The sequence below is a fragment of the Triticum urartu genome, chromosome 3A (genome assembly GCF_056163025.1).
Source record: "Triticum urartu cultivar PI428250 chromosome 3A, HENAU_Tu73, whole genome shotgun sequence".
Lineage (NCBI taxonomy): Eukaryota > Viridiplantae > Streptophyta > Magnoliopsida > Poales > Poaceae > Triticum > Triticum urartu.
Window position 1 is genome coordinate 61,017,099 of NC_141875.1, and position 26,405 is coordinate 61,043,503.

The following is a 26,405-nucleotide window of genomic DNA, read 5'->3' on the forward strand; positions in this document are numbered from 1 at the left end:
AGGTCCAGTCAGCAGTTGATTGGTCAGCTTGACTAGTCAAAGGGGTCTAGTGGGACCCCCTGTCAATGACTAGGCTAGTCCAGTCAGCAGTTTGACTTGGTCAATCTGGACAAGGGGTCCACCTGTCATTGGCTGATATTTTAACAGATCGTTTTTAATGGGATAATTATTTGACGGGGCCCCTGTCAGTGAGTCACCATTTTTTTACAGATTTTATTTATCCAAAAAAAATTAATTAGCGAGGTGGGGGCCGGTGTCAGGGAGTCAGGAGGTGGTTAGCTCATCGCTAATGAGGCCACGTAAGTGGCTAACGGCGGTGATGGCAGAATGCGCCGGCGGCGGCCATACAGAGGACTCCGGCCACTGTTTGGCCCGGGGACGGTTCCCACGGTACATGCTCGACGTCGCGCGTCGACTGTTAACCGCGGCTCATGCGGGGGCTACCGGAATCGACGGGGGTGACGGCGTGCAGTGGCGGTGACGTTGGAGAGCGTGGAGGGAGGCGGTTGTAGGGGCGGCCCGAGCGGCAGAGCTCCGGCGGGCGCGCGGTCACGGGACAGAGGCTGGGCACGGGCGCAGTGAGGGCGCCGTGGCGGTGCGGCAGTAGCAGCCGTGGCTACGTGGCGCGCACGGGCGCGCGGGGGGGGGAGGCGAGCGGGCCACACGGCAGCGCGGGCAACAGCAGGGGAGCACGGCGGGAGCTAGCGGGTGCAGGCCACAGGCGGGGCACGGCGAGCAAGGGGACCGGAGGAGAGGAATCTCACGAGGGGATGTAGGGCCCGGGCAATGGGGGTCGAGGAAGAAGACGGGGACGACGCAGTCTGGCGGGGAGGCGACGCCGACGAGGTAGCGGGCGATCCGGTGGTGGCGGCGTCAAGCGGCGATGGGGTGGGGGCCCCGAGCATTGGGCACCAGTCAGGAGGAGGTGAGGACGGGGCAGCGACCGGGCCGCCGGCGACGAGGGCGGCAAGAGGATGAGCGGCGATGGCGGGGAAGCACCGAGCGGCGTCGGGGTCGAGCCCTCGATCTCGATCCAGATCGAGGGGGGAGTGGGCGATGTGGGGGGGAGGAGTGGGGTAGTGCGGTCGGGTTAGGGTTTCGGTCGGGTTGGGGGGTTAAGTGGTGCTGGGGCCGGTTGGGCCAGTGAGCTGGCCGGCTGGGCCGTTGGCCCAGTTGGCCGGGGGGCCTTTTTTGTATTTTAGTTTTCTATCCTTTTATGTATTTTATTTCTTTTTTTTGTTTTATTTTGTTCCTCATTGTATTTTAGTTTTGTAAAGTACAAAAATAATCCCTAAATTGGTAATAGAAATTATACCACTGCCACAATTAATTTGGCACCTAAATATATTAGTTTATAATCATTTATCATTTTAAAAGCATTTAAATAATTGTGTTTGCTACTGTTTTAGTTTATTTAGTGCATTTAAATATTTTATTAAATGATGATTTCTTCACCAACATTTATTATGGATTATTTGACACATTAGGAACAATTTAGTTTTGACTTTTAAAAACTTTAATTGTTTTGACTTTAATTCAAATTTGAATTTGGTTCGGTTCCGAGCTAACACGAGATTATCAACAATAATCGAGGTGACGTGGCACCATTACCAGAGGGTTACTGTAGCTTGATTACCCGGGCGTCACAATTCTCCTCCACTACAAGAAATCTCGTCCCGAGATTTAGGAGGGAGTAAGGGGGAGGGATTGGGTTACGAAAAATCTAACGGATCTTCTCTGTCTTGGTTGCTCTTCTCGAACAGGTCGATCCATAGCGTCGATGTCTTCATTCCTATACATCAATGCATCATGATGAAGTTGTCGTCCTTTCTTCGGGAACTCCATCGTACTTACAAAAGGGTAAGAAGGGAAAACTCTATATGGATGGATTCTAACAAGATCGAGCATCAGACGGTTAACTCAGGGAAGAAGCATAAGTATCTCTCGAATTGAAACTTAAGAAGATATCGAGAGCAAAGTAAGAAGGTACCATGAGAAGTTTCAAACGGATAGGCAATCGTTCGATGCCTAATCAGAAGGTGAAAGGGTTTCAGGGCAACGAGAATAGGTATTGCGCCACATACCAGAATAGATCACTAGACAGGTGGTCCGTGAATTACATACGAAGTCAAGTGCGAGGAACAACCTTGGGAACAGGTGGTGTACAGGAGTGTCAGGTTTCGATCCTGTGAAACTGTGGGTTATGGGCCCACCATGTGGTTCTTTTTTTTAATAGGAGCAGTGACATCTTGCACGGTCATGATAGCAAGGCATGTCAGGGAGTACCATGTCAGCTATGTCGGCAACAACGCTGGTACCAAGGGCGAGGGACGAAGAGAACCATTTTCCTGCTCGTTGAACGAGGCGGGCCAATAGGCAAGGTTCCCGTCCATCGGTGGCTACCGAAATGTCATCAACAACAGTAACAGGGTCTTGCTGACAGAATTGTACACCGAGGTATATACATAAGCAGGAGAATATTACTGCTTAGATCATATAGATCACAAGAAAGGTTAAACCAAATAATGGAAAGGAAAATATGTTTAAACACATATATCAGGGGTATATCCTCCCCAAGGACAAGCAGAGCATGATATCCTTGGCAGGATATAATAAAAACTCTTTAGGAAAGGGGAAAGAAATTTCATGACATTACCCATGCAACGGTGTTTGGATAATTGAGCAGGTAACATTTAGCATTATGCTTCAAATGTTTTTATTGAAAATCGAAGTACCACAGACATGCTTCGAGATAGCATCGACATGGTCTTCAAGCAAAGATCGGATTTTGGATATGCAAAGGATCCATCAGGAACAACTTATAGAATAAGTCTTACAATTTCCTCATGGAAGAATGGCTAACCTTGCTGAAAAGGAATCTATAATAATAGGGCCTCCGGCCAGGTGTGCTAGGCACGACCTCACCTTACCGGGTCACATAAAGACCAATGTTATAACTCTTGAAAATATGCTCCAACCATCATATCTGACTGAGATTCAGATCTGATTGGGGACAGGATACCTCAGACATTTGGATACCTGAGAAGAATAGGTGCAACACAATTTGATGAGAAGACATTGTAAGATTCTCGGGATATGTACTATGGAAGGGAGTTCCAGAACAAGAGCTCATCATTAAACCAATGAAGGAATAAGGAGGTAGTTGATGAACTCAGTGACAATTCATCGAAATTTCGAAAGGATGGGTTTCCACAATTATGTGAACAAGGAGATAACATTTGTCAGATCAAATGTTATAATATAATGATTTATGCTCGAGGAAAGCATACACAATTGAACATTGATTGAAAGGTGCACCCAAAAGATGGGCTTAGGTAGCATGATCAACGTTAAAATGGTGGTTCAACAACCAATAGTCTAAGAACGAACTATCGACCATCAACTTCAAAGCAATAGGGTTGTTAGAAGTACAAAATCCACGCAGTACCATTCACTTGTTGGAATCTCGGTTAGAACCAACACGGGGACCAAGAAAGAAAGGTGATGGTGAGAAGTATTACCTGTATCAAGAATCCTTAAGAGGTGATGAAATCCTCACGACTTTCTTGACATTAAAGATGGTAATACTCCAAGGTAAAGAAGAACAAATGCTGGATAGCAAGGAACTCAAGGTATAACACAAAACACGAACAAGTTTGTGTTGGAGGGAAGTCAATAAAGTGGTCGATGGTAACACAAATCATCGAGGGCAAGGATGGTATTTCTCATCATGAACTCAATTGATATCTTGGAAGAGCTCGGAATGCTGATGATGATCACGGCACATTTGTCGAGAGATTTCATGAAGATGTAATCAATCGGTGATGACATCTAGTCAAACGAATGATAAGCGGAAGGTTATTGGAACCATGGTTACGACACAAACTCGAAATCAAGCTTGCGGTTCAATCCGAAATGATATGATGAGGAAAATCAACGTAAGCTTAGCTCATCGTCGAGAATTGTGCTTCGTGAAGAAGGACCAGGTACCACAATTAAAATTTAGCACGATAATGATATAGCCGATCGGGCTAGGAATGACTTGAAGGATTATTAAACTCATAAGCAACGGAAATTACTTAGAGTTAATGAATCGGATTTCAGACTCCATTCACTATCGGTGTCCCTGAGTGCCTAACAACTCAGAACCCAGGGAAAAATTGAAATCAGTGAGAAATAATACTTGAAGAACTCACAAGAAGTAATATGGTTCTGTGATTTTATCAAGATACCATGGGCTAATACTCGAAGGTAGAACATAATAGAGGTTGCAGGGGTGCATTGATCTACAGAAAACAAGTGCTTTAACTAGTCCGAGAAATGGAATCAAGGAGAAAATATGATCGGAAGCACGATTGCAAAGGACCAATTCACAGATATCAAATGATATTAAATGAAGGAAATAGTTATTATTACAAGAGGCTTCCATGATAGGATCTACATCGTGTCCATGGGCATGAACACAAAGGTTCAAGGTCAACTCCCATTTCCTCAATGCATAACCTTCCATTCACCTCTCGCTTTTCGAAAATGACATTAGTCGTTGACAGTTTTACCTGGTGCAATACCAGATAAGTATGACATGTGAAATTTTTCAGGATCACATAGATTAAGGAAGGCATAGGTTCAACCCATCGGGGCATCATAGAAACATATACCACAAACTTCAGGAGTAAATAACACAAGCTCAAAAGTAGAGCATGGATGACAAGGCAGAGGATACAGTTTACCAAAGGCATTATATACCTGCGGAAAGGATCACAAGGTTATTGAACATTAAGGACGATGTCGGATGAAATCAAACAATGGATCTGACGATACACAATGGAGCTGATGTGAGTATCGGTACTCTACCAGAAGAAGAAAGAATGCAAAGGCATTGGATTATGGAAACAACTGACTAATCCAGAGCTCAAGTGCAAAGGAGTTATGATTTTCAAATCAAGGGATCAGAAGCAATGTTCTGATTAGGGATGGATAAGTTGAATAGCCTTAGGGGTACAATCGACGGCAATTGGATTTGTTGAGAACCAGCCCATGTTCAAAATGACGTCTGAGCCGGAAAGATAATTTAAAAGGATCAACTGATGATTGCATGCATTCGCACTCATGTTGAATCAAAGGGATCAAAATGACGGTGCCTAAGGATACTAACGAATATTGCCAGACATATGGAAAGCATCCATCATGCAAGCAGACAAGTATTGTAGAGCAATAAGCTACTAAGGAATTTTGGAGGATCGAATAGTATTTCGATGACCATTGTGAAACACATGAACAACTAGGGATGAGCAGATACTCGATAAGGGCGAGATATTATCCGTAGGGGTATTCAGGTGGCGAGGAACTGCAAGTCAGTAGGCACAAAATATTCTCGGAACAATACAGAGAATTTTTGGTATATCTTGTAATAACAAGATCAATGGGATTTGAAAGGGCAAGTGGATGTAGTTATCCATAATGATATAACAGTGGTAGGGAATTTGCAAAGGCGATGGGCACAAAGTCTCGAAAGAGTAGCAGAGAGTAACTACGAAATCTTCTGGTGCAGCAGGCGATCATCTGGCCTGAATGGGGCTCTTCGGGAGGAAGTATTTTCGAGAACCTAAAGTTAGATTTTAGCAAAATCATTTAACCCGAATAGAAGAGAGTTCAGAGTCCCAAAGTAAGGATCGATGAGTAAAAGATCCTAATACCACCCAGATGGCGACATGGGCCCGTAAGCCGCACAACCATGTTAGTAAAAGTTTTTCAATGACTAGACTCGACTTCGGCCAAGGAGTTGGAAAGGGGGATTCCTACAGGCAGTTGGCTCTGATACCAACTTGTGACGCCCCCGATTTGACCGTACACTAATCATGCACGCAAATGTGTACGATCAAGATCAAGGACTCACGGGAAGATATCACAACACAACTCTACAAATAAAATAAGTCATACAAGCATCATAATTACAAGCCAGGGGCCTCGAGGGCTCGAATACAAGAGCTCGATCATAGACGAGTCAGCGGAAGCAACAATATCTGAGTACAGACATAAGTTAAACAAGTTTGCCTTAAGAAGGCTAGCACAAACAGGGATACAGATCAAAAGAGGCGCAGGCCTCCTGCCTGGGATCCTCCTAAACTACTCCTGGTCGTCGTCAGCGGGCAGCACGTAGTAGTAGGCACCTCCGGTGTAGTAGGAGTCGTCGTCGAAGGTGGCGTCTGGCTCCTGGGCTCCAACATCTGGTTGCGACAACCAGGTAGAAGGGATAGGTGGAAAAGAGGGAGAAAGCAACCGTGAGTACTCATCCAAAGTACTCGCAAGCAAGGAGCTACACTACATATGTATGCATTGGTATCAACTCGGATAAGGCTATCATATGTGGACTGAACTGCAGAATGCCGGAATAAGAGGGGGATAGCTAGTCCTTTCGAAGACTACGCTTCTGGCAGCCTCCGTCTTGCAGCATGCAGAAGAGAATAGACTGAAGTCCTCCAAGTAGCATCGCATAGCATAATCCTAACCGATGATCCTCCCCTCGTCGCCCTGTGAGAGAGCGATCACCGGTTGTATCTGGCACTTGGAAGGGTGTGTTTTATTAAGTATCTGGTTCTAGTTGTCATAAGGTCAAGGTACAACTCCAAGTCGTCCTGTTACCGAAGATAACGGCTATTCGAATATATTAACTTCCCTGCAGGGGTGCACCACATACCCCAACACGCTCGATCCCATTTGGACGGACACACTTTCCTGGGTCATGCCCGGCCTCGGAAGATCAACACGTCGCAGCCCCACCTAGGCACAACAGAGAGGTCAGCACGCCGGTCTAAACCTAAGCGCACAGGGGTCTGGGCCCATCGCCCTTAGCACACCTGCACGTTGCGAACGCGGCCGGAAGCAGAACTAGCCCCCTTAATACAGGAGCAGGCTTACGTTCCAATCCGGCGCGCGCCGCTCAGTCGCTGACGTCATGAAGGCTTCGGCTGAAAGCACGACGCCGGGATACCCATAACTACTCCCGCGTAGATGGTTAGTGCGTATAGACCAAATGGCCAGACTCAGATCAAATACCCAGATCTCGTTAAGCGTGTTAAGTATCCGCGAACGCCGACCAGGGCCAGGCCCACCTCTCTCCTAGGTGGTCTGAACCTGCCCTGTCGCTCCGCCTCAAAGATCCACTCGCGGGTGCTCCTACGAGCCGACCCGTCTTTAATCACCACATGTATCATGTATAAAGTATATAGTATATACCCGTGATCACCTCCCGAGTGATCACGGCCCGATAGTATAGCATGGCAGACGGACAAGAATGTAGAGCCACTGATGATAAACTAGCATCCTATACTAAGCATTAGGATTGCAGGTAAAGGTAACAACAGTAGTAGCAAGGATAGGCTATGCATCAGGATAGGATTAACGGGAAGCAGTAACATGCTACACTACTCTAAGGCAAGCAGTATAGAGAAGAGTAGGCGATATCTGGTGATCAAAGGGGGGCTTGCCTGGTTGCTCTGGCAAGTAGGGGTCGTCAACACCGTAGTCGATCAGGGGTACCGGCAGCGGTCTCGGGGTCTACCGGAAAGAAGTAATGGAGGGGGAACACCATAAATAACAGAGCAAACAAAGCAACACAAAGCATAACATGGCAATGCGCGGTGCTAGGGGTGACCTAACGCCGTATGAGGTGATACCGGTGAAGGGGGAAACATCCGAAAAAATATCCCCGGTGTTTCGTGTTTTCGAACAATGAATCGGAGGGGGAAAGTTGCATGTTTGCTATGCTAGGGGCGTGTGACGGACGAACGGGCTGCGTATCCGGATTCGTCTCGTCGTTCTGAGCAACTTTCATGTACAAAGTATTTTCATCCGAGTTACGGATTATTTTATATTAATTTTCAAAGTTTTAAATGATTTTCTAATTTCTGGGTTTAATTTAATTCGAAACTAAATTAGTATTTAAATGCTATGCGTACACAGAAAGTGTACCCAGAAGTGTGCACCTGAGGCTGACAGGTGGGGACAGTTGACTAAGTCAACTACCCAGTCACTAGGTCCAGTCAGCAGTTGATTGGTCAGCTTGACTAGTCAAAGGGGTCTAGTGGGACCCCCTGTCAATGACTAGGCTAGTCCAGTCAGCAGTTTGACTTGGTCAATCTGGACAAGGGGTCCACCTGTCATTGGCTGATATTTTAACAGATCGTTTTTAATGGGATAATTATTTGACGGGGCCCCTGTCAGTGAGTCACCATTTTTTTACAGATTTTATTTATCCAAAAAAAACATTAATTAGCGAGGTGGGGGCCGGTGTCAGGGAGTCAGGAGGTGGTTAGCTCATCGCTAATGAGGCCACGTAAGTGGCTAACGGCGGTGATGGCAGAATGCGCCGGCGGCGGCCATACAGAGGACTCCGGCCACTGTTTGGCCCGGGGACAGTTCCCACGGCACGTGCTCGACGTCGCGCGTCGACTGTTAACCGCGGCTCGTGCGGGGGCTACCGGAATCGACGGGGGCGACGGCGTGCAGTGGCGGTGACGTTGGAGAGCGCGGAGGGAGGCGGTTGCAGGGGCGGCCCGAGCGGCAGAGCTCCGGCGGGCGCGCGGTCACGGGACAGAGACTGGGCACGGGCGCAGTGAGGGCGCCGTGGCGGTGCGGCAGTAGCAGCCGTGGCTACGTGGCGCGCACGGGCGTGCGGGGGGGGGGGAGGCGAGCGGGCCACACGGCAGCGCGGGCGACAGCAGGGGAGCACGGCGGGAGCTAGCGGGTGCAGGCCACAGGCGGGGCACGGCGAGCAAGGGGACCGGAGGAGAGGAATCTCACGAGGGGATGTAGGGCCCGGGCAGTGGGGGTCGAGGAAGAAGACGGGGACGACGCAGTCTGGCGGGGAGGCGACGCCGACGAGGTAGCGGGCGATCCGGTGGTGGCGGCGTCGAGCGGCGATGGGGTGGGGGCCCCGAGCATTGGGCACCAGTCAGGAGGAGGTGAGGACGGGGCAGCGACTGGGCCGCCGGCGACGAGGGCGGCAAGGGGATGAGCGGCGATGGCGGGGAAGCACCGAGCGGCGTCGGGGTCGAGCCCTCGATCTCGATCCAGATCGAGGGGGGGAGTGGGCGATGTGGGGGGGGAGGAGTGGGGTAGTGCGGTCGGGTTAGGGTTTCGGTCGGGTTGGGGGGTTAAGTGGTGCTGGGGCCGGTTGGGCCAGTGAGCTGGCCGGCTGGGCCGTTGGCCCAGTTGGCCAGGGGGCCTTTTTTTTGTATTTTAGTTTTCTATCCTTTTATGTATTTTATTTCTTTTTTTGTTTTATTTTGTTTCTCATTGTATTTTAGTTTTGTAAAGTACAAAAATAATCCTTAAATTGGTAATAGAAATTATACCACTGCCACAATTAATTTGGCACCTAAATATATTAGTTTGTAATCATTTATCATTTTAAAAGCATTTAAATAATTGTGTTTGCTACTGTTTTAGTTTATTTTGTGCATTTAAATATTTTACTAAATGATGATTTCTTCACCAACATTTATTATGGATTATTTGACACATTAGGAACAATTTAGTTTTGACTTTTAAAAACTTTAATTGTTTTGACTTTAATTCAAATTTGAATTTGGTTTGGTTCCGAGCTAACACGAGATTATCAACAATAATCGAGGTGACGTGGCACCATTACCAGAGGGTTACTGTAGCTTGATTACCCGGGCGTCACACTCCCAAACAAGATTCTTTTGATGGGTTTAACGTTTTTGGGGAAGGGGTATACATGCAGATGGGGACGGAGATATTCTCCCACTGTTTAGCCCTAGGCAACAATCATACACGGATGTATCCACGTCGAAGATTTTGGCCCTGTTTGGTTCACCTTTTATCGCCGGATTCCGCTGCCGCGCAGCAGAATCTGAACCAAAGGGCGAACCCAGCAGAATCCGATTCCAGAAATCCGCTGCCAAAATCTGAACCAAAAACGGAAGCAGCGCAGGACGTACTTTCCAAAATCTGATTCTGCTGCGGGCCAAAATCTGAAAAGATTGTATCAGCTGGTTTGCCAAATGACCTACATCTTTTTCAAATCAGATTTTTCACAACTGTTTTTTCACAGCAGATTTTTCACAGCTGCTTTTAAAAATCCACAGCTGAACCAAACAGGGCCTTTGTTCCTAATTTAATTAGCCCCACCTAAACACCCAATCCTACAGATCCTACGTATACCACCAGAGAGGTTGGCACCAGAAGGTGTCGTACTTTATCAATAAAAAGGAAAAAGAACCAAATACGATGCATACTTTTCTAGCAAAACACTTTTTAGTCTTGATACAACAATCACCATCCATCTACTGTAGTTGTTAGTAGCAGACCAGCAGTACTGCGACATCAAACGACTGCATCAAACAAAGGAAAGGTCAAACGGGATTGCCTGTCTCCACAAGGGGCTTCCTCCAAGAGCGTCGGTGCTTAATTCAACTCTGAACCAAAAATGGCCAAACTCATCCTGAAAATGACCTTCCATTCATAAAAGAACTAGATGCAAAAAATTTAGTCAAAGAGAATACTACAATCCAACCAAACCGGCTCTGACACACATGGATGGCATTGTTAACTACTCTCTCCGTCCTATAATATATCAATCTCGATCATTTCGAGACTCTTCGTCATGTCCGTGATCTTATTGGAAACTTCGGATAATCTTCGCTATCAAAACACATAACTCATAATACAAATTGTCATCGAACGTTAAGCGTGCGGATCTTACGGGTTCGAGAACTATCTAGACATGACCGAGACACATCTCCGGTCAATAACCAACAGCGGAACCTGGATGCTCATATTGGTTCTTACATATTCTACGAAGATCTTTATCGGTCAAACCGCAATGACAACATACGACATTCCCTTTGTCATCGGTATGTTACTTGCCCGAGATTCTATCGTTTGTATCTTCATACCTAGTTCAATCTCGTTAATGGCAAATCTCTTTACTCGTTCTGTAATGCATCATCCCGTAACTAACTCATTAGTCACATTGCTTATCATGATGTGCATTACCGAGAGGGCTCAGATATACCTCTTCAATACTCGGAGTGACAAATCCTAATCTCGATCTATGCCAACCCAACAAACACCTTCGGAGATACCTGTAGAGCATCTTTATAATCACTCAGTTACTGCTGGAATTTAGTCTATTTTGGGCAGCCCAATAACTATTTCAGAAATTCCTAATAAATCTTAGAGGCCCACTTAGCCCATTTGTGCAAGGCAAGGGATACTACTAAAATTTAGTCTCACATTGCTAGTTTAGTGGGAGTTGGATCTCCTTATAAGGGAGGTTCTTTCCCCACTTGTACGAGCATGAGAACAAGAGGGATATCCACGCGCGCTCCTCCTCCGCCGCCCGCCGCGCCACGCCTCGTCACGACGCGCCGCGGGTTGCGGGAATGAGCCGAGCCGATATCTAAATTTTTGCCACGCACTATGGGTATATGAAAGGTCACACGAAAGCTGAAAAGATTTTTGCGAAAGTAAAGTTTGAATGCGAACGGTGCAGCCCTTCGGCTGCTGGTTGTTCGCTTCGTCTCCGTCTCTTCGTGTCGCCTCCCGTCATTGCCCTCTCGCCTCCTTCTCTTGTGCCTATAAAAGGGAGGTCGCTCCTCCCAGAGAGACGCACCAGAACTACTCCTTCCCTCGCCATCGGTTCCATCTCTGAGCTGCTGTTGTCTTCCTCATCCCGGCTTGCGGCGTGCATCGCACGTCGGGACAGTAGGCTTCCGAGACCGCACCTTTTGAGTCCTGTACGGGAGAAGGGTGATAAGGTTTTTGGGGAGCGCTCTGCACGACTACTGGCTTCTTCATCACGGACTCCGACGACTACTTCCCTGACGACAACTTCTTCCCCGACGTCGACTACCTCAGCAACGACATGGCTGGAGAGGATGTCAACCCCAAGTCCAGTGCTTCTGCTGCTGTTGTCCCGTATGTGTTCTTCTTCTTTCTGTCAGATGTCCTGCCATAGTTTCTCGTACTAGTTCTTGCCCTACATGTGTTAGGTTCTACTCCGTATATGCAACATGATCTAGTGTCTGTCCTAGATGTGTTCAGTTTAAGTTCATATATGCAGATGCTATTTACTTTCTCTCCATCAGATTGTATGACTTGCTTTATCGCAGCTATATTAGTCATGCTTTATCTAATATTTCTGTTAATAAAATCATTTGGTAAATTGCTCATATTTCCAACAGTTACATTGTGACGTTTGATAGCACACAAGGTATTCCTCCGGCATTCGGGTGTTGCATAATCTCATAGTCAAAGGAATATGGATAAGTCATGAAGAAAGCGATAGCAATAAAAACTTAATGATCATTATGCTAAGCTAACGCACGGGTCTTGTCCATCACATCAATCATTCTCCTAATGATATGATCCCGTTCATCCAATGACAACACATGTCTATGGTTAGGAAACTTAACCATCTTTGATTAACGAGCTAGTCTAGTAGAGGCATACTAGGGACACTTTGTTTTGTCTATGTATTCACACATGTATCAAATTTTTGGTTAATATAATTCTAGCATGAATAATAAACATCTATCATGATATAAGAAAATATAAATAACAACTTTATTAATTTGCCTCTAGGGCATATTTCCTTCACCATCGCGACCAGAAACGCACCGTCCCCTGGCCGAAGCCGCCTTCCACCACCGCAGCACCACCACGGCCACCACCACCGCAACAACCAACACCACATCGCGAAGAGCAGCACCAGATCGAAGAAACAGCTCACGTCAGATCCAGATTGGAGCCGCAAGCGAAGCAGCAGAGCAGACGAGCAGGTCCGCCGCCCGCGGCACACCTCGCGCTCCGGAGCAGCACCCGCCACGCCCGGCTGCTTCCCGTGCCCGACGTACGCCTGCCGCCGCCGCGCCCGGCTGTCGGTTCGCGCCCCGCGCGCACATCCGGAGCTAAGAGCCGCCGCGCGCACATCCGGAGCTAAGAGCCGCCGCGCGCACATACGCCGTCCACGCCCAGGCCATCGGGAGCCCGGACTGAGGCCGCCGCCCCGACGCCCCACCCTCAGCCGCCCGACGCGACCAGCTCGAGCCCGATCGACCGCAGTCGCGCCAGATCCGCGCGCCGGCCCGCATCTGGCCTCGCCGCACGCCAAGGTCGCCTCGCACCGCCCGGTGCAGTAGAGCACCGCCGCCGCCCCTCGGAGCCACCCCAAGCCGCCGCCGGCCCGATGAGCCACCACAAGGCCGGCCGTCCCACGCCGCCCGGATGCCTCGTGGGGAAGGAAGAATCCCGCCACCGCCGACGCACGCACGGGCTTCGCTCGCGGGAGCTGCACGGGGTGTGGCGAGGGAGGAGAGAGACGAGGTGTGGGGTGGCGGCGGCAGGGGGCTAGGGTTACGCCCGGGCCGCTCGCGGGAGCTGCACGGGGTCCAGCTTTGTGTATTCTTTGCCAGCTATTTGTATGGGTTTGAGGGCTCACATACGAGGGACGCAGGTGTGAAAGCCACCAAATGAAGCATGCCCGATCAGTGCTCGCCGACGGGCGTTTGAGGGATTGAATTTACAACCTGAGGCTGTAGATGCTCTTATAAGCGTATTTAGGCGAATGAACATACACCTGCAGGATGGGACCGGATATGTTCGCATTTCTCCCATTGTTTAGCCCTAGCAACAACCTTACAAGGACGCATCCATGTCAAGATTTGTTCCTAATTTAATTAGCTCCACCTAATCAAGCACCCAACCCTTACAGATCCTACGTATACCACCAGAGAGGTTGGCACCAGAAGGTGTCGTACTTTATCAATAAAGGAAAGAAAATCAAATACGATGCATACTTTTCTAGCGAAACACTTTTAGTCTTGATACAACAATCACCATCCATCTACTGTAGTTGTTAGTAGCAGACCAGCAGTACTGCAACATCAAACGACTGCATCGAACAAAGGAAACGTCAAACGGGATTGCCTGTCTCCACAAGGGGCGTTTCTCTAAGAGCGTCGATGCTTGATTCAACTCTGAACCAAAAAGGGCCGAACTAAACCTGAAAATGACCTTCAATTCAGAAAAGTACTACGTAGATGCAAAAAATCTAGTTAAGGAGAATACTACAATCCAACCGAACCGGCTCTGACAGACATGGATGGCACCGTTAATCACTCTCTCCGTCCCATAATATAAGAGTGTTTTTGATATCGTATGAATATGTCCATTCGATAATATAAGTGTCTTTGATACTGCACGAATACGTCCATTCGATAATATAAGAGTGTTCGACACTCGTGTGATGCCAAAAACGCTTTTATATTATAGAGCGGAGGGAGGCAGGGAGCAGAGCAGTGATCAGCCTTGGGACCCTGGTCCAGAACAGAACAACGAGTCAGCGCTGAAGACTTTGGAGCAGGGAGGCCGGGAGGAGTGTCGGTGGCGCATGCAAATAAGCAACGGCAGTGCATGGGAAGGCCCTGCGCGAAAAGAATGGAGCCCGTAGAAGCGCCGGATGCCTGGATCAGGTGGAGGCCATGGCCATGGGAGCGAACCCAACCAACCAACCAGCGCGCGCAACAACTCGCCGTTACCCTCTTTAAGCAACTACTCCCTTCGTTTTAAAATAGATGACCCAATTTTATACTAAAGTTAATATAAAGTTGGATTATTTATTTTAAAACGAAGAGAGTACGAAGTACAGTAATATATATCCACACCAATGGGGAATTTTCGCCATGTTTATTGCGGGGAAAGTGGCGCGCCACCGAACCCTCTAAAAGCTAGCCCAGCCATGCGCCTCTCGCTTTCCTCCTCCTCCCTCCTCCTCCTTATCCACACGGCCTAACCAACCAAGAAATTGCAGGACTGGCAGTAGGATTGTTTCGGAAGCGAGGCCACGCCGCACGAAGAGACGGTGAGAAGACGCAAATGGATTCTGAATTTTTTTTACGTCCACGGATTCTAATAAGCAAGCAGCGCAGAGCGAGTACAGAAAAGGAGTGCTCGGGGCTGTAGATTTGGGCCATCGCTGCAGCATTGACCGCATCAAGGAATCGCTGCCGCAAGATTCCCGCCCAGCACTGAAGGAGATCCCGGCGCAATCAATCAGCTACCTGTCGGAGTCGGAGCTCCCTTCCACTACTGAATTTTCTACTGTACTATATACTGAATTTTCTACTGTGTATGCATCTGGCTCTAGACCAGCGACGGTGAACGATCAGGAGATTCGAGCGGAGGAACGCCACAAATCCATGCGCACGTACCTCCAAGGAGCACACCCACGGCAGGCAAGCAGGGAGAGGTCTCGGCGTATATAGACGCCGTCGGAAGACGACGTCCGCTCTCTTAGCACTGCATCTCCCACACGCGCACCGCCAGAAATGAATTATCAGAAGAAGTGGCTCATGTTCCTTTCGTATACTCGGCCTGCCATATGGAGGGGTGTGCTCCAGTTCGTATGAACGGCCTGGGTTCCCTACTGGCTGTGGCTTTCCGCGCACCACTGTCCTCCACTGCCAAACTCCCATGGAAATCAGCGCCACGGCCACAGCAGCAGCTTTCTCCCTCTTCCTGGGGCTGACTGCCATTTACGTGGAACCGCGGGGAGAGACAGCCAAAACAGCCAACAGAATAATGGCGCACACCGCCGCACCGACTAAAAATGGACAACGAAACATGTAGTAGCACGTAGCGCCATTCCTTAGGTTTCAGAACGTGGTGCACATTAGGTATTGTGAAAACACATTAGCATCCACAGCACATGCATGTTTAGCATCACCGGATTTCATCATGAAAGTGTGTTTTTATGTTATATTTATTTAGCATTTTAGATGTCCATAGTTTTATTGTATGAACTCTGTCAGACACATTATGCTTCACTTTTGGAAGACAAACACAGGCAGTGCATTCTGGAACGAACGGAGTATTATTTATGAATGAAACGGGATGGGAATAAATTGAACTGCTTGCTGCTAAATTTGTTTTTGTATTATCATTTTCATGGAAGCGGGCACATGCATAAAAACTTCAAAAGCAAATGGTACTACCAGAAACAAATGTGGTGTGAATACAATGTGGATGCGGATTCACGGGGACTAAAAGACCGCATAAACCCATATATAGGGGAAAACACAAATAAACCAACGAACTTGTTCAATTGATACGACTACAACGTCTTTCGACGATTTTCCAAGGCCCGTGACCTACCTCGATCTTAAACGAGATACACTGATGTGGGGATGTTTGACCACTTACAACGAGGATGGGGTGGGGGGCAGCCTTGTGGGCGGTGGCGTGTGGACTGGACGATTGTGTATGGCACGCTAGTGTCGTGTCAAAGGACGACGTGCTCGTGTGCCTGGCTGTTCGATTAGAAACAGTGACGCATGAAAGGGGGTCAGATAAGTATTATCGTTCTGGTTGTTGGGCCATACCATGGGCTGCATTGCATGCTCGACTATGCCATGCAGCAACAATGATAAACACCGAAAGCTTCGTATTAACGAAGCAGAAATGTCGTTTCCGTGGTTGCCCTGTTGAAAAGGGTCATTTGCTTCTTTTTTTTGCTTGTGTTACGCGATGTATTGCTTCTGTATCCCCTCTGCGAATAAGGTCATATAACTTTGCAAGAAGGCCACCGCCATCATAGCAAATTCTTTCTCGATTAGTACCATCCGCAATGGTGCGCCGCTTTGTGCCTCCCCCGCCACGCCAACGCCAACGCTCACCTCCACATGGCTTTCTCGTTTTTCTTGTTTCGTCTCTCTTTCTGTTGTTCCGCCCCTACTTTGATCGATGCCATGGGCGGCGTGAGCAGCACCCACACCTTGACCAACCTATCTTTCAAGTCCCGAAAAAACTATTAGTCGACACTGTAAATGTGGTTGTTGTTGCTGTGTCGCAACCTCATTGCCTTTGCCTCCTCTTATCGTTGCTAACCCCGGTCATCGTCATCGTCATCCATCCCCACCAATCCGATCCGCCTCCCCTCTTCTCCTTCACCCGTGCTTATATCACACCCGGAGCCCATCATCTACACATCCATGCGTTAGGTTATTCATTTTGCGAAAAATATATAAACATTTATAAACACCATGACTGCTCAAAGTTGAATGAATTGGAAAAAAAGCTCACTTTTGCACCACCTAATACTACTAAAGAGAACATAAACATAAACTAATCACCAAAGCAATTTCAATGAGTTGAGTCCAGCAGGGGGCAAATGATGATCGACCAAACGCCAACAATCACAAAATCCCTCTCATTCACACACGTGGCCTCCAACACCTACTACTACTTCTAATCAAACATGTCCCCGGAGGAAATCGCCAGCCACCCCCTGCGGTGTCTGATATTCACGCTCAGGTCCCTGGCCAGCGCCCACCACCAAACCCGGAACCACCGGGCGGAAATGTCTCGTTTTTATATAAAAGCCCCTGTCTCCGTCTCCGGTTAGCAGGAGAGAGAGAGGGAGAGGACGGGTGGAGGCCAAGAACGCAGCACGACTGCACAGCACCAGCTGCCGACCGACCGCGGGCGGAGCTGACCCCCCGACCCGATCAGATCCCTCGCCGCTCGCCCCCTCAGATCTCCCCGCGCGCGCCCCTCCCAGATCCAGCTCCGAGCGCTTGGATTTCTGAAGAGGTTGGTGGTGCTGCCGCCCGGTTGCTTTGACCGGCCGGCGGGAAGCCCGTCTCGTGCCGCGGCTGCTCGATCGGAATGTGATCTTCTTCCTGTTGCGCAGGTCCTGCCGGCGGCGTGGTTCGGTGGGAAGCTCGTCGGCTGCTGCTTCTTGCTTCCCGCGCTCTGTAGCCAAGGCGGCCGGCGGAGATGGGGCTGGCGGGGGAGAAGTTCCAGCTGGGGACGGTGGGGGCGCTCAGCCTCTCCGTCGTCTCCTCGGTCTCCATTGTCATCTGCAACAAGGCGCTCATGAGCGCCCTCGGCTTCATCTTCGGTATGAGATCCAATCTCGCCTCTCGCTCTCCAGATGTGCCCCGCTCCTTGTCCTCGCTGGCGCTTCGCCTCCCTGGATGCCTGCGCTCCATGCTTCGCCCGCGTAGTGCTCGTAGACGTGCGATGTCCAGATTCGGTTAGGGTCGTGGGCAGTGGCCAGTGGAAATCTTGGGCCTGTGAGAATTTTGTCTACTGCGAACTGCAAAATCAGTTACCTTTTTTTGTCTCGATGAGGGGAATCGCCGTCGGTGGAGTTCCTCGAGCATCCGTGGGTTGGCACATCATGACTAGAACAAAATAAATTTGTCCTGTGCTCAACTTGAATGAATTACAGCTACTGATGCTTAGGGTGACTTGCTGGAATGAATATGTCTAGGAGAAGGGAGCTAGAGTGAGCTTACATCCTGCCAAACAATATGTTGAGAAGAAAAGAGTAGTGGTTCATCTAAACATATTAGTAAAACAAAAAGCAGGTAGGTTACCCCGAAGTTTTACTCAACCTTGTTCTTTATTGTGCAGCCACCACGTTGACAAGCTGGCATCTCCTGGTGACATTCTGTTCGCTTCATGTGGCATTATGCATGAAGCTCTTTGAGCACAAACCTTTTGACGCAAGGACCGTCATGGGGTTCGGAGTGCTCAACGGCATCTCGATTGGGCTTCTCAATCTGAGTCTGGGTTTCAACTCTGTTGGTTTCTATCAGGTAAGCGTTGTCCCTTGCTTCCACTGTGCCAGAACTTTTCAAGATTTCATAGTCGATTCAGTTCCTTATCTAGAATGGCAATAGTTGCTTTGGATGGGACGTTGGGTGTGCATAAAATTAGTGTGACTTTAACGCATGCAGTAGTGTCCCTACTATATTCGCATGGCAAACGACATCTTAGGAGAAGGGTTTCAGTTAAGTTATTACATGTCGCGTGAGTGCGTTGTCCGACCTTACACTGCAACAAGCTCATGCTAAAAATTCTCTTTATTTCCAGATGACAAAGCTGGCCATTATTCCCTGCACTGTTATATTGGAGACTCTTTTCTTCAGGAAGAAGTTCAGGTTGGTATTTTGATACACCATGTCCACTGTTATATTGGAGTACTAATAATTATCATCTGACTGATTTTCTATCTTTACTGTGCAGTCGTTACATCCAGCTGTCCCTTAGTGTGCTCCTTTTTGGTGTTGGAGTTGCAACTGTGACTGATCTGCAGCTCAATGCTATGGGATCTGTGCTGTCTCTACTGGCCATCGTCACAACCTGTATTGCTCAAATTGTATCCTTTCGACAATAGTTGTTTTCTTCTACCGTAAAACTTTCTGTGCTTGCCAAATCATCTGCATATATTAAATGTTGCATGTAACTAGCTGCACATCATGTAGTTTGTCAGTATTAGCTAATGAAATAATGAATAGAAGTGACTCCCTACAGCTACTTTGTTTTCTTGACAGCCACTTTGTTTCTACTTTCCTTCTGAACTTACAATAGGTACTGTAGATTTTCTATCCTACTCGGAATATACCTCTTGGTTACAATGCTGAAAAAACTTCACGATTGAGTATTATGTTTGCTTTATGGTGTGCGATTTGAGTCCTTAACCAGCCATCAGATGACCAATACAATTCAAAAGAAGTTCAAAGTATCTTCAACTCAGCTGCTGTACCAATCATGCCCATACCAAGCATTGACCCTGTTCATTGTTGGTCCATTCCTCGATGGATTTCTGACTAACAAAAATGTCTTTGCTTTTGCATACACACCTCAAGTTCTGGTAAGTATTGAACTAGGCTGTGAAAGCTTACCTTGATTTTTGACACGGCTTCATGTGATTCATAGTTTGTTCTTATCATTTCTGCAGTTCTTCATCGTGCTGTCGTGTCTGATATCAGTCTCGGTGAACTTCAGCACTTTCCTTGTGATTGGGAAGACATCTCCCGTAACTTACCAAGTCCTTGGCCATCTAAAGACATGCTTGGTTCTTGCCTTCGGCTATGTCTTGCTGCACGATCCGTTTAGCTGGAGAAATATACTTGGAATCCTGATTGCAGTGGTTGGGATGGGACTATATTCATACTTCTGCACCCGTGAAGCTCCAAAGCCCACTGAAGCCTCTCCACAAGTCACTCAGGTACATTCCCTGGGTATTTTCATTGTGCTTTGAGCTCTTGCTATTTTCTGTATTTTGGAATCCTGATCTGCTGAGCGACGTGATTAAGGAGTAAGCATAATTCACCTAGCATGAGTTTCACTGGGTAGTCCACTTTATAAGCCCTATCAATTATTTTTGATGTGCTTCATATGTAGCTGGATGGTGGTTCTCAGCCCCTCTTACCTCGGTTACTGCTACAATTTTCTTGTTATTTACCTCGCATGTCATCTGCATGGCAGGTGAAGGAAGGCGAATCAGACCCTTTGATCGCAGACTCCTTGAACGCCGCCGAGAATGGAGCTGCTGCAACCACCGACGAGCCTCTGAAGGTCCCCATGTGGAGCTCCAAGTACGCGCGGGCATGAACGCTGCTGCTCCGACCTCTGAAGGTGCCCATGTGGAGCTCCAAGCGCTCGAGGGCATGAACGCCGCTTCGGACCTTGGTTCATGGTATTATATACATAATTATTCAGTTTAGTAGGCAGATAGTAGGGCTGGAAGGAAGCCAGGCCAGCCCTGAGTGTAATGAACGTTCCTTGTTCCATTTTTGGGCCTTTTTTCTCCCCCCCCCCCCCCCCCCCCCCCTTTTTTGCTTCTGTTTTGGCTTACCATGCCTGTGGTGCTGTTGTAAAAGTGAATCTCACCCCAAATGACTCCAAATGGCAGATCTACCTTTGTTGAAGCTAAGATACAAAATTTCAATTGCTGGGAAGGGGATCTCTTGTAGTATTATTTTTCGCATGTTCAGCTTCGGATCCGCGGTTGTAACTTTGGTCGCAAGACATAAATATCAACACGTAGTTTACATTCTTTTTTTGTACAAGTGTTCAGTGAATGGTCTGTGGTGATCTTTTGAGCTTTCAGTTTGTGATATAAGATGCATTTCTCTCTCTCTCTTGGGTCCCATATGCCAGTTGCTAAAGACAAGACTTCTTTAGGCTAGTCATTGTTGAAGAAATGTCATGCCATCTTTTGTATCAAATTGATACGCACAAACTTTGCGAGCCAATTTTGTTCGATCATGATGCCTGACATAAAATAATAAAATTGATTATGCTTCTTATCCTACGATAATAGATGGTGGGAAGCTTTCTTTCTCATTATCTAAAACAAAACAAATATGTTCTTTTCAAGAGAATCCAAGACAAATGTTAACTATGCTACTGACATCTTGTTTCTTTTCTCTCACAAAACCGAAACGTAAGTTTTTTTGAGGGGTAACAAAAATGTTAGTGTTTTTTTTTTGAGGGGGTAACCGAAATGTTAGTTTTTTTTAGGGGGTAACAGAAATGTTAGTAGTAAAAAGAACTTGTACATGAACCAGATGGGCCTCTGGGCCTTGTTGGCATGTTGCATTTCCTCCATTTCGCTCGCAGTCCTGATGCAGGCTCATCACTTGTACCACGGCAAAATTGGGCCTGGGTCGGCCCAGTACACGCACCCAGCCCACAGAAAATGGCGGGAACGGAGGGAGAAACGGCGGGAAGCACCGCCGCCAGTGGCGCGAAACCCTGACAACTTATAACCCCTCCCGCCTCCCTCCCCGCCGCACCACCTCCCCGCCATTGCTCCTAGTCTCCCGGTCTCCCAACTCCCCAAGAAGAGCGAGCGAGATCCACCGCCGGAGAAAGGCAGAGAGGATGGTGGGCCCGCAGTACGACCTCGTCGGCAACCCCCTGGGCGCGGTGCGCGCCACCTTCGAGAGGGCGGCGGCGGCGGAGTCCGGGGGCCGCGACCCGGTGGCGGCATTCCGGTCCAAGGACTGGGGCGCCAGCGAGGTGTTCCGCTCCTTCCTCTTCGAGCAGGGCGGCCTCGACAAGGTATCGACCCCTCGTCGTCTCTGTTCTTGGCTTTATTTCCCTGTCGTGTGCACGAGATTAGGTTATCCACTCGCGATCTGGTTGGCGTCTGCCAGTTTCCCATGTATCAGGCTATCATGTTACAGATTAATCGGCCTCATCCTAGATAAATAAATCATCAAAATTTGATAATCTTATGTACACAGTCCGTGCTCCGCACTGTAAAAAGGGGGTAATGATTGGTATCAAAATGAATAGAAGGAGTAGAAGAATGCTCGAGAGCAAATGCGTTTGCGGATTTATGGTGGGGGAAAGGGATTTATTTTTGTATGTATTAGTAGACCCTACTGCACTGTTAGCAGATTTCAAAATTGTCTTTCACCAGGTGAAATGGGATTTCTTACACTGTGTGTTGCCCTTTCCAGGTTCCATTGTTGGATGCATCGAATCTCGGATTGATCAAACCCAACACCCTCGTCCGGTTCCGGGGGATGGTTCAGGACATGCTCGGGAACGAGTTCTATGCCGGGGCTTTCAAGGTACCCACATGACTCTGCTGACATTCTGCCGTCAAGCTTTGGCCACTGCTTCTTTTGCTTACCTGTATAAAACATTGTTTGTGAAGGATGGGTCTACCTGGAGGACGAACAAGTTCACAGATTTCTCACCGTTCGCGATGCCGCACCCGTGTGACTCGCATCTCTGGGAGCGCCATCTCTTCCATTGTGTGCCTGTATGTTACTACTTCCCTGCGCACTTGTTTTCATTTTATCAATTTTAGAGTTCATTGTGTGATTGGCTGGTGGAATCCATCTTGACTGTGTGATTGGCTTCTTTCAGGTGCCTGGGCAGAATTCGTGGACACTGGACTCTTCCCCTGGGCCTGACTTGCGCCAAATGGCAAACTGCTTGTCACCTGAACAAAGGGAGAAAAGGAAGAGGGATGGAGATGATGATGCCATGGATGTAAGCTCTTGTCATGTTGTTACAGTAATGCATTCTATTAACAATTTCTGTGTCCAGTAACTACCATTGGCACTAATGCATTGCTTGCTACAGGTTTTGGAAAATGGAAATGGCGAGAGTTCTTCATGCAGCAAGAAACCAGTAAGAACCGAACTTAGTTTTCTACAAGCAACTTCATGCTTGAGCTTTGTCATTTCCCCATATGATAATTTACCGTGTATCTGTTTCTGGTTTGAAGTTCATCTAGCATTTGATGGCCTAAATTACTTGTCTGGATATAGATTAGCATAATCATAAAATAGAATAAGGAACCATATCAATTGAATAGTAACATGTTTTAGTTAATTATGCTCCATTTCATGCTAATCTGAAGTCATATAGAATGAAGGGTTTGGTTATCTGACATAAAGTGCATTTGTTTTTCTCAGAAGGAAGATGACGTCCAGATCCCATCTAGTTCAGCAGAAATGCCAGCAAGTGAAAACGTGCCACAGATGAATGGGAACGATCATCATATTCCTGGAAGCTCCTTTTCATGTCTAGTGAAGGTGGGGCACCTGAACTTTTTTGTATGAAATGTACATTAGCTAATTTATTTGCCGTGCTTCCTGTTCTCGCAAGTCCTATTGCTTACAGACTTTCATGCACTGCAGATCTATGATATGCCTGAAAGTCAAGTGAAACTAAACGATGTTGCTGAGTTCATAGGGGTATACACATTTGACCCAGAACTTGCTGCTCCCAATGATAATTCGGATGATATAATGTTTGATCTCATAGAAGATGTAACAGCTCAGTTGCCTCCCAGCAAGGTATGCCTATTATAGGGTGCATAGTGCTTGATTTCATGCGTGACACAGAAACTTGAATTTCTATGCATATTTTAATATTTGCCCTGACCTCTAAAACTGTTTGCATAGGTGCCCCGTCTTCACTGTTTGGTGTGGCGAAAATTATCATCTGTTGATTTTCTAGCAAAATGTCCTGCTGTTGAGGTGAATTTATAACTTTGAACTCAGAAATGGACTTGCTGGTTTTACCATGTAATTCATTTCCTTGTGCTAATATACACATCTCTTGACCATTGCTTTATTGACATATTTTTGTTTTGATTATGCAGCCTTCACCAAGTCTCCTAAAAGGCATCCGGCAATCTTTGCTCTCACATCTCACTCTGGTATTAGGGAAAGATGACCTGGCAGCTAACTGTTTACTGCTGCATCTTCTATCCAGAGTATGTCTTATCACTGCACATTGCTTTCTTTTCATGCTTTTTGCCAGATATTTTGTATGTTGGTTTAATGATTTCATTGCCTTTTCAATATCTCTACAGCTACGAACTAGGGTGGATGTGGTCACTGTTGGCAGGCTCTCCTTGAATTTCACTGGATTTAACAGAGAAAGTGTTTCCATTTTTGGAAAACAGCTAAATGCTTTGATCCAGGGACTAATGCCGTATTCACAAGCTATTCCTCTGTCAATTGAGTATCTCAACACAGCCACACTTCAACCTAGAAAGGACAACAAGTCAGGAAGGTAAGTCCTGTTCAGTTTCCCTTTGTTTGTCCAATCAAATTCCATAAGTATGTTAATAACTCCTTGCCTTTATTGGGAGCTAACCTATAAACTGCTCTTCATAAAATTTGGTGTAGGTTGGTTACAGGAGTTCTGCAGCTACCTCAAGGCTCTCACTTGACATTTGATGAAACTCTCTTGCAATCTGGATCTTTGGCATCTAAAGGTGTTGAGAATACGGTGCTGCTTAAGAACTTGATGGAGTCACAGATGGTAATAATTCTCTCTGAATTTGTCTTTAAGACATCATACATATAAGAATGTATTGCATTATATTTCTTTAAGATTCTATGCTCATCCCATTAGAGTGGTGTGTAAGTCTTTTGTCAGCATACATATCAGTATCAACCATTTTAGGTCAGTGACTACATGATCCAACAGTGAATGAAAATTTGAATCAAAATTCACAAGCACTTAGGTGTAACCAACTGTGCACATCTAAAGTTAATTAGTGATGGCATGATACTTCAAGCATGAACCTCCAAATTATCATTGCTGGGTAATTTTTCATTTACAATTTTTGTCTGTTGTACTTACAGGTTGAGTATGATTTTGAGTACTACAAGCTGGAGATGGCGACCGATGTGCAGCTACTTACTCTTTCTGAGGGAAAATCAAACATCCTGCCTTCAGACTTGGTAGTGCCTTTTCGTCCATCCACTGTTTCTGCGGTGAATGCAACTTCTGAGGAGCTTGAGAGCTGGAGGTGGTACTTGGCCACAGTGAGGTCTCTCCCTCAGTCTTCTGAACCTGAGATTTACCAGGTAACTATCCCTCACTCCACTTCTTATTTAGCAGATTCAGAATTTCAGATTATGTTTAAACATGTACTGAGTTTGCTCAATGTTTGCATCTTAACTGTAGACGATCCAAGATGAAATGGTCAGTGCCATGCGCAACGACAGGAGCTTGGGTTGCACTGAACTTAGCAGGTAATCTTGGGCGTCTAACATGTTGCGTTTGCGATAACATGGTAGTTTATGAACCTCCATCCGACTAACTTTTTTTGCGCTGATGTGCAGATGGCTGACAATGGCTCAGATAACAGCCTCAAGCTTTGGTGAGAAGAGCCTTTCCCTGGAGCACTGGCAGATGGTGAAGGAGCTTGAGAGGCTTAGAAAGGAGAGGATGCAATGAGAAGACAGTGTCATAAGCACATGGATGTGTGAAACTCTAGTTGTAGTAATGGCTTGCTGTGATGTGTATATTTCCTTCTACTAGGGTCTAAATCATCAAGACTTGAATCTGCACCATTGTTTGTGATCCTTCCTGTGAGTGTCATTTGACAACTCAATTATCAAGTTAAGCCTGTGTTTTTGTGAAATGTGCTCTGGTAGCTACATTCTGTCTGGCCTTGTCGGAGTAAGTGACCACGGGTAGCCTAGCCGGCTCCCCCTGGCCTTTTTGAAAAAAATATGGGACGATTTGGCTCTCGAGAGTCTAAGACATGGGGCCGCCTTCCCCTAGCCGGCTGTCTTCCAGGCCGGTTATCGGAAGGCGGCCTGACTACAGCCCTCATGAAGAAAGCCCGCTGCGAGAAGGCCGACTCCAAGGAGCCGGCTCCCATAAAGCGGTCGAGGTCGTACCCTCGAAGTCTGCACCCACATAACGGCGATGTGACGAGGTGTGGCTACAGTAAGGCTGGCCACCCCTGAATCCCGGAGCACGCCTGGCACAGTGCGCCGTACGGGTGGTCATGACCCGTCCGGCGCAGCACTGTTGCCACGTTGACCCTGATGTCATCCATGACGGGCTGCCAGTATGGCCCACGGGCGGTGGGCCCCTTCGGGCAGAGAGACACCCGAAGGCGGCCAGACCTCCCCCAGTCGGCCTGGAGACTACGCCAACACAACAGGCGGCGGTCGACTCCAGCATTTCACCGCCCAGCCCGCCCGCCCTGGTCGCAGTAGCCGTTCTGGCAATAGAAGAAGTCGCAGCTCCGTCATGGGCTCAATCCATCCTCAACTTCCTAATAAACCAAGATCTGTCGGCTGACA

The 26,405-nt window shown here is 47.6% G+C and overlaps 2 protein-coding genes, 1 long non-coding RNA gene and 1 pseudogene across 3 annotated transcripts; 2 read left to right on the plus strand and 2 right to left on the minus strand.

Annotated features, from left to right (window-relative positions):
- Positions 1-9,837: 9,837 nt before the first annotated feature.
- Positions 9,838-13,635, minus strand: LOC147978544 (uncharacterized; annotated as a pseudogene).
- A 160-nt stretch (positions 13,636-13,795) lies between these two features.
- Positions 13,796-15,670, minus strand: LOC147978545 (uncharacterized). The gene is made up of 2 exons (XR_015599596.1): positions 15,240-15,670; positions 13,796-14,032 (listed from the first exon to the last, which is right to left on the minus strand). It is a non-coding gene; the product is annotated as an uncharacterized LOC147978545 (long non-coding RNA).
- A 1,729-nt stretch (positions 15,671-17,399) lies between these two features.
- On the plus strand, positions 17,400-20,884 carry LOC125542815 (UDP-xylose transporter 3-like). Its single transcript, XM_048706013.2, has 8 exons — positions 17,400-17,619; positions 17,720-17,929; positions 18,448-18,632; positions 18,910-18,977; positions 19,063-19,195; positions 19,529-19,690; positions 19,778-20,047; positions 20,308-20,884. The coding sequence occupies exons 2-8, from the start codon at positions 17,806-17,808 to the stop codon at positions 20,431-20,433; spliced, it is 1,068 nt and encodes a 355-aa protein (XP_048561970.1). The 5' UTR covers positions 17,400-17,619; positions 17,720-17,805; the 3' UTR covers positions 20,434-20,884.
- Positions 20,885-21,601: 717 nt separating this feature from the next.
- ETG1 (E2F target protein 1 (ETG1)) lies at positions 21,602-25,732 on the plus strand. The gene is made up of 14 exons (XM_048706037.2): positions 21,602-21,888; positions 22,293-22,406; positions 22,493-22,600; positions 22,708-22,833; positions 22,927-22,974; positions 23,262-23,381; positions 23,487-23,645; positions 23,754-23,828; positions 23,954-24,067; positions 24,167-24,369; positions 24,486-24,621; positions 24,948-25,172; positions 25,273-25,340; positions 25,431-25,732. Exons 1-14 carry the CDS (start codon positions 21,709-21,711, stop codon positions 25,543-25,545), a joined length of 1,791 nt encoding a protein of 596 aa, XP_048561994.2. The 5' UTR covers positions 21,602-21,708; the 3' UTR covers positions 25,546-25,732.
- The last annotated feature ends 673 nt before the right edge of the window (positions 25,733-26,405 follow it).

Bases quoted from the DNA above. Each gene is read 5' to 3' on its own strand.
- ETG1 (XM_048706037.2), top strand. From the start codon at position 21,709: ATGGTGGGCCCGCAGTACGACCTCGTCGGCAACCCCCTGGGCGCGGTG. The intron at 21,889-22,292 runs GTATCGACCCCT...TGCCCTTTCCAG, and splicing joins AGCAGGGCGGCCTCGACAAG to GTTCCATTGTTGGATGCATC. The intron at 23,829-23,953 runs GTGAATTTATAA...TTGATTATGCAG, and splicing joins CAAAATGTCCTGCTGTTGAG to CCTTCACCAAGTCTCCTAAA.
- LOC125542815 (XM_048706013.2), top strand. From the start codon at position 17,806: ATGGGGCTGGCGGGGGAGAAGTTCCAGCTGGGGACGGTGGGGGCGCTC. The intron at 18,978-19,062 runs GTTGGTATTTTG...TTTACTGTGCAG, and splicing joins TTCTTCAGGAAGAAGTTCAG to TCGTTACATCCAGCTGTCCC. The intron at 19,691-19,777 runs GTAAGTATTGAA...TCATTTCTGCAG, and splicing joins CATACACACCTCAAGTTCTG to TTCTTCATCGTGCTGTCGTG.